The 14,772-nt window shown below is 43.5% G+C and overlaps 3 protein-coding genes across 3 annotated transcripts; all 3 read left to right on the forward strand.

Moving 5' to 3' along the window:
* Positions 1 to 684: 684 nt before the first annotated feature.
* Positions 685 to 2,431, forward strand: mterf4 (mitochondrial transcription termination factor 4). The gene is made up of 4 exons (XM_086043790.1): positions 685 to 765; positions 980 to 1,406; positions 1,489 to 1,673; positions 1,944 to 2,431. The coding sequence occupies exons 1-4, from the start codon at positions 739 to 741 to the stop codon at positions 2,331 to 2,333; spliced, it is 1,029 nt and encodes a 342-aa protein (XP_085899916.1). The 5' UTR covers positions 685 to 738; the 3' UTR covers positions 2,334 to 2,431.
* A 2,253-nt stretch (positions 2,432 to 4,684) lies between these two features.
* On the forward strand, positions 4,685 to 6,221 carry LOC147141275 (putative G protein-coupled receptor 148). The gene has a single exon (XM_086043791.1). The coding sequence runs from the start codon at positions 4,818 to 4,820 to the stop codon at positions 5,778 to 5,780; it is 963 nt and encodes a 320-aa protein (XP_085899917.1). The 5' UTR covers positions 4,685 to 4,817; the 3' UTR covers positions 5,781 to 6,221.
* A 3,624-nt stretch (positions 6,222 to 9,845) lies between these two features.
* On the forward strand, positions 9,846 to 13,722 carry camk2n2a (calcium/calmodulin-dependent protein kinase II inhibitor 2a). Its single transcript, XM_086043868.1, has 2 exons — positions 9,846 to 10,152; positions 10,723 to 13,722. The coding sequence occupies exons 1-2, from the start codon at positions 9,984 to 9,986 to the stop codon at positions 10,791 to 10,793; spliced, it is 240 nt and encodes a 79-aa protein (XP_085899994.1). The 5' UTR covers positions 9,846 to 9,983; the 3' UTR covers positions 10,794 to 13,722.
* Positions 13,723 to 14,772: the final 1,050 nt, after the last annotated feature.

Raw genomic sequence — 14,772 nt, forward strand, 5'->3', positions numbered from 1 at the left:
GATTTGTGCAAGCAACGTGTAATACAATTTTTACCTCATGTGGTGTTTTGACATAAGTCTCTGTGACTTTATTCACATTAAAAACATTGTGTGAAAGACGACAGTTTTCTGTTACTTATGTCTACTAAGCAACTTTCCACACAAATAAATACTTGCATTTGTTGCTATAATTTATGTATCCATGTTTCTATATTGATCATGACAGCTAGAATGCAAGCCTCCACCGGGAATGAAATATTAATACATACAATACAAGACAATTTTATTTGTATAGCGCATTTGCACTGTACTATATAGTTTGTTTTTACATTTTAGACTGAATTTGAAAGATGTATCTTTTAGTAGACCTGTGCCTAATGCTCCTCTCTCAAAGTACAGCTCGAACTTTATGCAGGCAGTATTTTATGTGAAACTTATCACACATCTCTTCCCTGCACAGCAGTTTGAAACATTCTATAACTGAACAGTTTTTCCAAATACAATCCTAAACATAATTACATGTTAAAAACGTGGATTGTATTTAAAAATGTATTAGTACATTTAATTGGTAAATGTAATTTTATTTTAATAAATGTTTTGAGCATACTGCCATTATAAGCGTTCTTATTATGCTGTATTAAGAATATGTATACGTATTAATTAAAAATGTTGAACTTGAACCGATCTTCGTTTGTGTAAGGCGGAACCTTTGTCACCGTCACCGTTGATGCACGGAATTATATTGAATACGGACGAAGCATGAACGCTCCTTTTGCTGCACGTCGGGTGAGTAATTACAAATAAACACGAGAAGTTTAACGTTTTTTTTTGTAATTTAATTTCTTTTTAGTTTGGAATATATTTTATTTGAATACCCATATCCATATCTATGACATTTATGTTGTTCGTCGATACTGCTGCTTGACATCCCCCAAACCGCTTCGACCTTGATATATACCAATCCTAGTTGACAACTAAACAGCAGTGCCGTCTTTAACAGGTCCTGTGTCTCGTGAGAAATGCCACCTCATCCGGATTCAGTCCGCTTCAGTCAAGTAAATACTTTCAGCATCCGTGGACGCAGTGTAGATTGCTGTGTTCTCCGAGCAGCAACCCGCTGCCAAATGTGGCCAGCAGTGACCCGGAACCCCTGCTGAGGCACAGCGTTCCAGAATTGTCTCTCCCCTGTCTACATGACATGGGGTTCACGCAAACACAGGCTGAGCAAATCTACGAATCGGTGCGCAAAGCCAGAGGTGCAAGTGCCAGCGAGCAGTGTCTGTCAACACTCACGGTTCTGTTCATGTTGGGCCTCAACCCCTCCAGCGTGCTGAATGTATTGACTAAATGTCCTGAGCTTTACACCATCAAGGAGTCACTTCTCCAGCAGCGGATAAGGAATCTACGCAAACTCGGTTTAGTCGAAGGTGAGCTCGCGCCCGTACACTACACCGCCCCCTCCCCCTCATCTTGTATACAATTGTATTAAAGCAGTGTGACTCCATCCAGGGAGTCTGCAGCGGGTGGTGGCGCACTACCCTGCCATCCTGACTTTGCCCGCGAAGACGGTCAAACACATGACCATGTTCCTCAGGGAGAAGTGTCTGTTCACTGTGCAGCAGGTCACCGACATCCTCAGGGACTGTCCGGCCGTCGTGCAAGAAGATCTGGCTCAGCTGGAGTACAAATTTCAGGTCAGGGTTACGTTACAGCGGAGCTACCGCGGTCAACTGCGGCGCATTCTGCGAGCCTTCCAAGTTGTTGCGATTTAAATAGTTTCTCACTCGCTGGCCGTTTTGCATTGCGTGGGGCGGGGGCGGGGGCGGGGGTTGACTTCCCCTAAACTAGATCAATCATGAAGTTGTCAACTACAGTATATATTCTTAGTGCTTTTATTTACTTTTACTAGGAAGCCGCCTCCTTTGTGTCTTCTTCTCTCAAAGCATTTTGTGTCGTTTCCACAGTACGTCTACTTCCGAATGGGAATCAAACAGGCAGAGATGGTGAAGCACAGGTTGTTCCGTTGCACGCTGGAGGAGCTGCGCACGCGCCACTCTTTCTTGGAGCGCCGGGGCTTGTACCAAACCCCCGACAAGAAAGGGCAGACGGTCATCGTGAACCCCAAACTGGGCAGCGTCCTGAACACGGACCCGGACACCTTCCTGCTGGCGCACGCGGCCAACGCGTCAGCCGAGGAGTATGAAGTCTTTCGGAGACTGGTGGGCAGAGAGTGGAAGGAAGAGGAGCGTCACCACGGCAACAGCCGAGCAGAGGGCGAGGACAGCGACGATGAGGAAGATGAGGAAGACGAGATGGAAGGCAAGGGAAGCTACAGGAAGAGAAAGAGAAAGTAGGGCCATCAATGAGAGCGCTATTATTTTTCTTTTAATTTTTTTTGTAATATTACAACTTAAAACTGGTGAATTTACAGGAATAAAACTTGATAATCCTACACCATGACTTCTGCTAAATTGAGGCTGGAATTACGACAAGTACAAATTCATAGAAATATGGTGCGTTAAGTTGTAGTATTGTGAGCATTTTTTAAAAGGATATATTCAAACTTTTGGCTTATCTTTGTTGACATAATAAAAGTTAAAATATAGAATTTACAAGAAAAAAAAATTGAAATATATGAGAATAATTCTCAGATAATTGTGCAACTTTCTTTTTTTTTCTTGTAATATTACAACTTGCAATCATTGAAATTAAAAATAAAGTTGTAATTTTGTAAGAAAACATTTGTAACTTCCTGGACTTGGAAAAAATACAAGGATGGAGTCGAATTATGAGCATGAAGTTGTACTATATTTCTCAAAATGTTTTTTACACTTTTTCTAAAATATTCATGTTCTTGTAATACAATTAGAAGATAATTAATTTATATGAATATTGTTGTAAATTTGTAAGGCAAATTCAAAGGGGACGGATCATAAAAGTAGGGTAATTCATTTTGCACACACAAAACTTGAGGTCATCCTTTGAACATTTTGACGCTATTCTCTCTTACTTCCATAACGTGTTTTTTGACTCGAATTGCCTCCACCAAGGCCGAAAAATCCTCATTTAGATCCTGTGCAATAAAAAAAAAAGACATATTACTTTTTTCTGCCATCCTCACCCTTCGTTCTCACATGATTGTAACATTTAAGTGGCCTCTTAAAAATGTAGGTCAGCCTTTCATTGACTAAATTTCTTTTAATATATCAAGAGGCCTACGGTAACTGCCTTTTTTTTTTTTTTTTTTTAAAGCCACAAATGCATACTTAAGAGTTTAGTTTCCAGCAAATTCTCTCAACAAACATGTGATGCCGTTGGAAAAGTAAAAAGTGTCCTGTAACTAATGTTGGAAAAGCTCCACCCTGTTACTATGTGACGGCTAAGTGGCCGCAGCGTCGCTGCATCTCCGTAATCATCTGCGCGAGTCAACAAGGAACACATCAGATAAGCGCAGGCGGCAGAAAAACACCCTGTGATTTACACAAGATTTCACCTCGAATGGATGTGCGACGCACACCGCGTTCACATGGACGTGAGGTAAGAAAACGCAATTTTGCTCGCTCGATTTCTAGATAAGGATGTTTAAGTCTCAATAGAAACATTTGATTTTTTTTTTTTTTTGCCTTAAGTGTTTTATGGTGTGATTTAGATCAACTCAGTTATTTATGCTTAAAGTACTTTAAAGTCAAATGTCTGTATCAGATTTATTTGTGCAATGGATCTGCTTTTATGTATATATTATTAGCAATAGTAACCTCATATTGAGAGGGCACAGTCCATCTCCAAACTGCACAAATTTAAATATTACATAACACATGGTGGTCCTGTTGTCACAAATCAAATTTGAAATGAGCAAACACCAACTGGCAGATTCCGGAGTGCTACCAGCTGTTGTTTTCAACAAATCCTAAATATTTACCGATTATGTCAAAGCCACATCTCCAGTTCTTAGAGGGTGTGTACACTTTATTTTTTACTTCCGCTCACAAAGATTTTTTTTTTCAACTGTGTTGTAGAATCTAGGTCACGTTTAAAGCGGGTATCAACCCAAACATATATTCTTTTCAAGAATATGTTCTATGCAAGCCCACTAGTTGAAACGGGGCATTCTGATAAATATTGCGTTTGTGGAATAAGTGTTGATCCACTCGTTTTTAGCCATCTCTGGGGGGGGCGGCCATTTTGTCTTCTGTCGACTGAAAATGACATCGTAACTGCTCACAACGACCAATCACGGCTCTGATTCAGGAAACCGGTCAGCCGTGATTGGTCATTGTGAGCAGTTGTGTCATTTTCAGTCGACAGAAGACAAAATGGCTTCCCCCAGAGATGGCTAAAAACGAGTGCATTTTGCTGCTTAACTTATATTCCACAAACGCAAAATTCATTAGAATGTCGTGTTTCAACTAGTGGGCCTGCTGGGAACATATTCTTGAAAAAAATATCTCACAAAAATCTGGCATTTGAACAGGGGTGTGTAGACTTTTTATAATCACTGTATCTGACGCATGTTTTTGGGGCATTTGTCACCGTGTGTGGGTCGTATACTTGAACTCATTCACTGGCAGACATTTTCAGACCCTCTTTTACCCTAACGTTTGGAAAAAAAAAATGTGAAAAAAATATATAAATAAGTTCCTGGGATCGAATGGCTGGACTGTGAAAAGGCAAATAAACACGTCGCTGGCAGTGAACGAGTTAATAAATCTAACGTTAATCTTAACACATTTACTATCCATATTCAGAGACGATCCCTTACGCTGACAATGCCGCGACCATCTTACCAACAGGAAGCTGCCGGGAGCAAAAGGTGAGAACCTCGAGCAAAACGGGACAAAATGGCCGCCGAGCCCGTCCTCATGAGCAACCTGACGCACGAGTGGGTGGCGAGCCTTCGGCGGTGGCACCTGGAGCTCTTCTTCATCCCCACCGCCGTGGTCACCCTGGCCACCATGCTGGCGAACCCCGTGCTGTTGGCGTGCATCTTGGCGTCGCGCGCCTTGCGCCGGGAGACGCGCTACCTCCTGGTGGCCAACACCCTGGCGGCGGACATGCTGTTCCTCACCCTCAACCTGGCCACCGCCGTCCTCAACGCGGCCCGGACCGAGGTGCCGTGGCTGGTGTGCGAGTTGGTCACCGCCGTCACCGTCACGGCCTACTGCTGCGCCATCCTCAGCGTCACCCTGATGGTGGCGGACACCTACGCGGCCGTGCGCTGGCCGCTGCGCTACCGCCGCCTGCTCCCGCCCGCCCGAACCCACCGCATCCTGCTGGCGGCGTGGGCGCTGGCGGCCAGCTACCCGTTCGCGCTGGTCATCCTGACGGAGATGGCGAGGGAGAACCTGCGCGGGAACGCCGCCGTGTGCCTCGTCCTCATCTCCCTGGGTTTCCACCAGGTCAAAAACACGGCGGGGATCAACATCTACTTCTTCGTGGCCGCTCTCGTCTGCGCCGCGCTCATCTTCTACTGCTACATCCGCCTCTACATGGAAACCAGGACCCAAGGCATCTGGCGGAGCCGCTTCTCCAGGGCCCGGGTCACCGTGTTGGCCCACGGCGTTCTGCTCCTGCTTTACTTCGCCCCCGGCTTCGTCTTCACCCTGGAGCTGCTCCTGTTCCAGAGTGAAAACGTCAGCCAGGACGCCCGAGTGTGGGTCAGCACGGTCAACATGAGCGTGTTCATGCTGCTTCCCAGGGCCTTTGCGCCTTACCTGTACGGGCTCCGCTACCGCGAGATCTCCGACACGCTTCTGCAGCTGCTGCACCGACGCCGAAGACTCAGCCAGGTCGCCGTCGCGTAACCGCCTTTATGATTCCTTCAGCGGCGTTGTCGGCCACAACGATTTTCCTCTCGATCCGACACGCATCCGATAGTGAACGCGACCGATCGATTGAATCCCCTGAGGATGAAATGACCCGGATGAATGAGATATATACACACTGTATCCTTATTAACACTCACCAAAACACTTAACGCCCACAAATACACCCAAAATAAGCACAGTAAAAAAATCTGTCCCACTTCACCAAAAAAAAAAAACACACAACAAAAAAACTCATGCTGCACAAAAAACATCGCAGACCTCTAAAAAGCTTTCAACCCACAACAAATCTCTCACGCAAAACTAAAAAAACTTCTCACACTTACCAAAAATCTCCCACTCAACAAATAACTCACTCTAACAAAAACACTCACATTTCACACCTCAAAACCTCTCACACTCACCATAAAATCTCGCACACAACAAAAAAACTCTCATTCGCAAATAAATTCTACTACAAGCGATTTAAATTGCTCTCCTCTTTTACCACTGGGTGGCAGCCTTTCTTCACATTAGAGTGAAACAACGTGCCAGGAGAAGCCAATGGACGCTTTCCAGCCAAGTCGCATTTAATTTATGTACACTTTGAAATGCTCTTTCATTCCGTCTGATGGCTGACAAACAGTTTGGACGACGTGATTATTTTCTAATGGGCAGCAGCTTCACGGCTGTACAGCCTAAATTTGTATTGATGGAGGCAGTGCGGGCGCTGGCAATTACTAAGTGTGCTCGTTAGGGACATTTATCTAGGTGGGAGATTAATTTCCGTCGGAGTAAATTCTGCATTTGGACTTGTGCCACATGATAATAAATATTATTGATGCCAGGTCATTAACAAACAAGCAAAGCGTTTTATTTAAGATGTGACAGATGACGATTTTAAGGGCGTATGACTGACAATGCCCGCTGGAAAGTAGGATTTTCAATTTGTCATGTATTATAGCCAGCTAGCTAGCTAGCCAGATAGATAGATAGATAGATAGATGGATAGATAGATAGATAGATAGATAGATAGATAGATAGATAGATAGATAGATAGATAGATAGATAGATAACCCAGATAGATAGATAGATAACCCTTGCTCTCGAAACAAAGAGTGAGGTGAAAAAAAATCACGCGTCATGGATTGTCAACTGGACTAAATTCACCACCGCTCGATGTGCTTGTGTGTGCTCGTGCGCATGCGTGTGACAGCGCAGGGGCGGATGTTTGACAGCATCAGCAGTCGCTTTGACAGAGGTGCCGCATGCATCTCGAAAAAGAGAGAGAGAGAGAGAGAGAGAGCCACCAAGGCATGCCTGCCAGTCTGATGCCAATTGTCGGTGTCAGCCATGTGCGTGCGGTGAGACGTGGGATGAGGTGACCTACTTTAAGCACAAGATGCTTGTCAACAAACCGAGACGGCATTGGCCGCCCTCTGGGCCTTTACCCTGGGCTTCATTTCGAAAAGCATTGTGTCATTATTTAAATGCCTTCTGAACGAAAATGTTGACTTTTGCAAAGGAAATCAGAGGCACTACTGGAACATTTATATTGTTCAACCTCATAGTCAACTCGCAAATTCCGTTCTTGGTGCCAAGGACGTATGTTGAAGTCAGTTTACAGCTTAATTTAGACGAAATTAGTGTTTTGCCGCCCACTATCTTGTGGCATTGTGGTTCCAATAGGATCTATGTCGCAGTAAGTTGAGATACGTCATTTGGGCAAAAATTGTGCTTTGCCGCCATGTTGTCGTCTTGGTGCCAAGGAGCCATGCTGAGTGAGTTGAACAGTTTCTTTCTGACAAAAGCAGTGCTTTACTGCCATCGTGTAGCATCTTGGTGCTAAGGAACTTTGTTGAAGTGAGTTTAGAAGCTTTATTCGGACAAAATTGGTGATTTGCCGTCATCTAGTGACATCTTGGTGCCAAGAAACTATGTTGAAGTGAGTTGAGGAGCCTCGTTTGGACAATGGTAATGCTTTACCACCATCTTGTAGCATCTTGGGGCTCAGGAACCGTGTTGAAGTAATTTGAGCTTCATTTAAACTAAAATAGTGCTTTGCCGCCTCTGTTGAAGTGAGCTGAGGAGCATATTTTCATACAAGGGCTGCGCTTTGCTGCTGTTTTGTGGCAACTTCAAGGAGTTGAAGTGAGTTCAGGGACTTTAAGTGATGCTTTGCCACCTTTTTGGGTGTCTTTAAACTAAGTTGAGGTGAGTTGAGGAGCTCCATTTGGACAAAAGCGGAACCTTTCCACCACCATCCATTTTGTGACGTCAATTTTGCTATCGGCAGCATGGCTGGGTCCCATCACTCGACAGCATTGTTAGCCCGGGCAAAGATTGATTGCCTTCGACTGAGCGTAACTTTTTTGGCTTTCTGAAGGGCTACGACTCAGGTGGTAGTTTCCCTCCAAGATTTATGCTTCCATTGCGGGTTCTTTACCCCCGATGCAGCATTATTATCACAGTATCACGAAGACCATTGATCATTGTGTACCGTCTGTAAAAGAGTATCTTGAAGCTAGCAAACTAGCAGGAACATGTCACAGTATGATAGCGGGCAGTTGTACACCACTTCAACCACAACAATGAATATGGCTGTTAAGTGTGCCTTATAATGGAAAAAAAATGCTACCCTTGTAGTTGATTTTCAGTGTAGAGAAAGAAAAAAAATCGCCATTTATCTTTCATATCACACTTTTATGTGATAATTCTACTGTGTCGCTCTTTCTTCTTTCTCCACGGCAATGTAAGACTCTATAATGGCAGATACTCCCAAAGATCGAACCTGGCTCTCCCTCTTGGCTTGTTATTGCTGTTTTTGTTTTTTTTTCTCTCGGCTTTTAGACCAGAAACGTTCGCGAGCGCGCGCGCGCGCGCACGCGTGTGTGTGTATATTCTTCCACCTCAATAGCATCAATAGGAGCTTTTTGGAAGGAAGGGGGAGAGCCGGGTAGTGACTCAGCATGTTGGTGATTCATTTGTAATTGGAGGCAATGATTCGAGAGCACACACACACACATTACTTGTTCCTTGTCAGAGTGTGCGCTGCAGATTGAGTGAGGCGGATCATTACGTGTGCTGCTTGCCAAAGTGGAAGGAGAGAAGCTGGGGAGTCAATCACAGAGACTCTGACTGAGTCCAATGAAGACGGAACTGACGGGGGGTTTTCTTAAAAAAAAAAAAAAAAAAAAAAAAAAGTAGCGTAGAGCGTGTGGCACCAAGCAGGTCAACATCTCCCCCACTCCCTTATGCACAGCATGTGTCTCATACTGATGACATCACACCTGTCCCTTGTTTGAACCGAGCATGACTCAAGTGCTCTGCCGGTTGGCAGCTGGAGGCTGGAGTTTGCGGTCCAAGTGGGGGGAAGGAATTGTGTGTCACCCCTGAGGGATATATTAAGTGGCCGAATGTCGTGTGAATGGAAAAAAAAAAAAAAAAAAAAAGCAATTATTGGGGGCTGTGAAGTTGGTTAATGTAGGGATGTGCTATTATTATTTTTATTATTATTAATATGCGTTTATATCCAAAGCAACGTTTGTTTACATAAGGAAATCATACTTGAATTTATACAATTTATTCATTTTGCACACACTTGGGTCGCATGGTCAAGGAACCAAATCCATTTGTATCTCAAGCCCCTGGAATCGAACTGTAATAGGCTCCAGCTTACGAGCAACCCTAAAGATGACAGGCAGTATAGAAAATGGATGGATGGGTAAAATCATGAACAAAAATGCATCAGTAATGATTTGTTTTGACACAGCAAAGCCACAACAGGACATCTTCAAATCCTCGCTTTCCTCCAGCAGTTCCTTTCGTCGCCTGTTGAAGACGCTGTTGCACCGCCACAACCCACACACACACATAACCGCGCACACACTCGCTTCCTCAAACCCGGATGGATGACTTCACCGCTCCGCCTGGGTTTCCTTTATGATCCCGGGATCTTCCTCCTCTCTCACCAGACATCAGCCAGCAACGGAGGAGAGCGCACGCACGCACGCACTCATTCCACCTTCACGCATCTTCCAACTGCAGCTGCAAACGGGGGGCCACCCAACTCACAACTGCCATCGCACCCCGGGACTTTCACCCCCCCCCCAAAAAAAACAACAAAAAAAGATCGTCTCTGCCACGACGGGATCTAAGGCTGCAAAGAAGACGACTCGAATCTACTTGTAGCCGCCAGCCAACATGTCCGAGGTGTTGCCATACAACGAGGGGAAAATGAGCGGCTACGGGGCGGACAGCGAAGTCGGCCAGATGTCCTTTAGTTGCGGACTGCAGGACACAAGCGCCTTTTTCGCCGGCTCGCAAGCCAAGAGACCCCCGAAGCTCGGCCAGATCGGCAGAGCCAAGCGAGGTAAACGGACGTCGAGTTGATTTTTGTTGATTTTTATCTTGGCTCCAAACGTTTTTTTTACGCACATTTAACGCATGGTTTACGATCTCGTGATGCGTTCAACGACCTGTTTAAAGGTTGCCACTTCGTTGTTTGTCATCCTGTTTACATGCGATTTCGTGATGTATTCAGGAACCAGGAACATATATTTTTAGTGGTCACTTGACTATTTATCATACATGCAACGTGATGCATTCAGGAACATGAAACCGTTTTTTTTCCCCATGTTTTGTTTCCATGCGATCTCGTGATGCGTTCAATTCACAGGAACATTTGTCTTGTATGTTTGTTTGTCAGACTGTTTACACGTGATCTCGTGATGCATTCAAGGACCAGTTTAGTATATCTGCCGCATGGCAGATTTTTTTCTTTTTTTTTTTTTCCATGTCTGTTATTTACGCCGTGATAGCAGACATTACAGCCCATTACAGTTGTTTTGGGTTCCTCCCCCATTTGCTTTAAGCGTCTTGTAATCAATATTAAGAAAAAAAAAAAGATTATAACGAATAAAATGCCATGTTTCCTCCGCAGTGGTGATCGAGGACGACCGAATAGACGAGGTCCTCAAGGGGATGACAGACAAGTCGTCGCCCGGCGTTTAAAGAACCCCCCCCCCTCCCCTCCCACTGAGCGATGCCTTGCAGACTCTTTTCATTTTGATCACCGATTTGAAGCACTTGTCGGCTGTGCATGTTGGAGGATTGCAGGGGGCAGAAGAGAAGACGGCGGCGACACACGCTGTGAGGATGGCGATGCGGCGGAGGATAAGCAAGCTAAAGAGAAGGATGGAAGAGGAGGAGTGGAAAGATCCATCGTGGGATATTGCTGGCAATCCTCCAAAAACGAGTCCCGCTTTTTGTTTTCTTTTTTCGAGAAGAAGAAAAGTGCCCCCCGGCAGATACCGAGACGGCGGCTGTGGCGTCTCGGCGTGCGCAGACTTTTGTTCTGAAAGGTGATGGCTGAACTTGTCATTAAAACAAACAACACCACCACCCGCCGCTATGTCCTTGACCCCCGCGCCAGGCGCAAGCAAAAACAAGCGTCGAGATAGAAACTCGACGTTGTACAGTCGGCTCAGCTTGCAGAACCAACCCCCCCCCATCCCCCCTCCCCCTTGTGTAGATGGTGCATTCAGGGGAGCTGTCCTTTCAGCACTGCTCCAGCAATGCATTCCTGTTGCTGCTCGACTGCTTTGGTATTCCCCCCCCCCTCATCCCCCTCCTCTTTACCCCAACAGACCAAGCAAACTTTCAAGTCTACTTACTAAAGGAGACCAGATTGTATGTAAAAACATATATCCGAGGATGGTGCAATGTTAATATTTTCTGTAGTGGAAGGCCACTTGATTAGGCTGCGGGTGTTTTTTTTTTTTTTTCTGGCTTTGGCCACAAGTGGTTCAAGTGGCAGGTCCGTGTAGCTGCACCTGCACATATCTTTGGCGCCGAACGAAAATATGAACGCATCACTTTTGTTTCAGCAGCCGTTATTTCATGAGCTCAGCGGAAAGATTGAAGGCTTTTTCTGTGTACACGAAAAAGGACTAAAAAAAAAAAAAAAATTGTTCACAGAGCTGTTTAAATCTGTGTTGGTGAGCATTTTTCTTTTGCAGAGATAATCGTGAAGGCGTGGCCTATCAAGATGCTAATTAGGCAGCATGATTACAGCACAGGTTATCAGGTTAGAGCACGCTCTAAAATGTGCAGTTTTGCTAAATTGGATTGGATGATTTCGGCAAAGGAGAAGTGCTTACTGACAGATTCAGACAACGTCAACATTAACGTTTGATAGAAAAAAAAGCCTTTTGAGAGCATGGAAAAATTTTCGGATCTTTCAGTACAGCTCGTGAAAAATGAGAGAAAAAAATTTAATATTTGCGTTGCTATTTTTGTTCAGTATATTTCTGATTATAATTATTTGCATTCGATTATTTAACAAACGCTGGCCAAATTGTGGGGATTCAAGTCAATATTTCAACTAATACGCAGGACACGTTTTCGTCCTATACGGCGTTACCTTTACTTACAAGTGCCCTGATTTACAATTGTTTCACGTTACAAGCCATCTCTTGGTCTATTTAAAAAAAAAATTGGGGGGGGGAGTTGCGACAGGTGTTTAAAAAGAAAAAACTGAAGCAATTAATTCAATACACTTGAATTGAATTAAAACTCGCAAGCAAGGAGACAGTTCAGTGTCAGGTGAGGTCACACATGAAGTGGCAGTTATCATCTGCCTAGCAACTGACCCCCTCCCCTCCCGAAAAAAAACAAACATGGACATCTTGCTTTGTCTCACAGAAAAGTGATAACACAACATCAGAGAGAGCGAGGAACAAGGTCTACTTTCACATCCTTGCACTAAAACAGAAGATTCTATGAGGTCATACTTATGTGTTTTTCTGACAGGTACTGTTAATGCCCTCGCATGTGGGCAAGGAGAGCCAGTTAATTGAAAGCGATTGCAGTCAAACACGCAAAATGAGAACACGCGCGAGGGGTTGCTGGAGACAACTTGTGCCCAGCCGCTCTCACCGAAACTGACCCGCAAACCCGACTGGAGCTCACTCGGCCACGCCCCTTAAAGGCGCACACCCAGCGCACAAATACCGCAGTACGTCGAGTAATTACACTTGATGTTCTCTTGATATTCTCGTGTTATGTTTTATACAACACAGCGCTATTTTTGCATTAATGGCATTTGCATTTATTTCAACGGGGAAAATGTATTTCAAAAATGAGAATAAATTGAGTTACGGGCTTGCTGACTGAACGAGTTCCAACTTGTAAGTCAAGGTACCACTGTACTTTGGATATTCTTATTTTGCGATTTTAATGGTGTTTTACGTCATGCATGAATCGTCACTCCGGTGCCAACGCGGGTGCCGCCACGCTTAGCCCCAGCACGCTTGTTTTTAAACAGAAGGGTCATATTTGTATTTTTATATCTAAATATTTGTTATTTAAATATGCTCGTATATGGTCTTACAGTTCATCAACAACAACAAAAAAAAAGTTTCTACTTGGGAGAGGACGCGGGGAACGAGACGGCGTTCATTTTTCGCTCGACAGCTCTCGTTGGATGATCGGAGCTCAGAGGTTTTTTAAAGACTAACTGAATGTGTCTGGGTTTTTGCACACATCGATGTTCAACTATTAGTAAGAAATCGTATACTGTGACTTGAGCTTCGTTGATGAATTTGTTCGAAAAATGGCAGTTTTAGAGTATATTGCACTGTTTACGAGTATGATCAAATAACGTCGTTATTTGACCCAATTTTGAACATTATGGTTTATTTTTGTGTCTTTTTTTTTCTTTTTTTTTAAGTTGGCTGATTTTGTACCATCATTTTAAAGAAACTGGATATGGTTTGTTGTGCATGAACCCTTAATATTTTCAATATCGGAACATCATTTTATGAAGCAAAAAAAAAAAAAAATCTACAAAAATGTCATGACATTCTAAGAATGAGTCATTGTATATTATGATGCCATTTTCACTGTACTTGGTGAACTAATAAATGGTGAAAGAATGAAACGTGATTCTGTCTGCTTTTTCCCACAATATGAAATATTTCAGTCATGTGACCACCAGCTACATTTGGGATGTAGCACTAGAAGGTCTCTCCTTATTTTACATGGTCCTTTTTTTCTCACAAAAAAAAACCTTACTATACAAAAAAAGCCAGCTTTTCACAAAAAAACGGCTTACTTTCAATGGTCGCTTTTTTTCCCCAAAAAAATGCCTTACTAAACATGGTTGTTATTTTCCCCCAAAACGCCTTACTCTAAATGGTCGCTTTTTAAAAAAAAAAAAAACGCCTTAATATACGTGGTCATTTTTTTTCACCCAAAAAAAAAACAGCTTACCATACATGGTCGTTTTTGTCACCCCCAAAAAACGGCTTACGATACATGGTCGTTTTTTTTTCTCACAAAAAAACGCCTTAATACACATGGTTGTTTTTCACAAAAAAAGCCTTACAGTTCATGGTTGTTTTTTTTTTTTTTTCACAAAAAACACCTTACTCTAGATGGTCGTTAAAAAAAACCCCCAAAAAACAGCTCATATACATGGTCGTCTCATTTCCTATCAAACAATGCGTTAGAATGATGCATTCGTTAGCATTCAGCATGATGCGAACACTTTGTTTTTCTGAGAACAGTTTATCAGCAACAACATGACCATAGTTGGGTGGTTAGAGCAGATGACTGTGACATGGATGACCAGGGTTCAATTCCAGCCTTAGACAGCTTTCAGTAGAGCTTCTTCTTTGTCTCTTATTTTCAAATTGAATATTGTTTGATATAATGAATTATGATTACACATTGTCGACATCTCAAAGTAGTTTATTTTATTTTTTTCAAAAAAACACCTTAATGGTCATTTTTTTCACAAAAGAAGGGCAGGAAAAAAAAATACAGCACGCTTTCACGAGCAACATAAAATGCTGTGGGGGGGCGGGTGGCTCGGATGTGAGCCTTGAGTTTGTGTTTAAATGGCTTCATGTGTGTCAAATGCTCCACAAAATGTCAACATTCAATGTGTTGTGTTTGCTAACAAATTGCAATCAAAACGATACCTTCA

Source organism: Filicampus tigris, chromosome 10 (assembly GCF_054856515.1).
Source record: "Filicampus tigris isolate MCC_2025a chromosome 10, RoL_Ftig_1.0, whole genome shotgun sequence".
NCBI lineage: Eukaryota > Metazoa > Chordata > Actinopteri > Syngnathiformes > Syngnathidae > Filicampus > Filicampus tigris.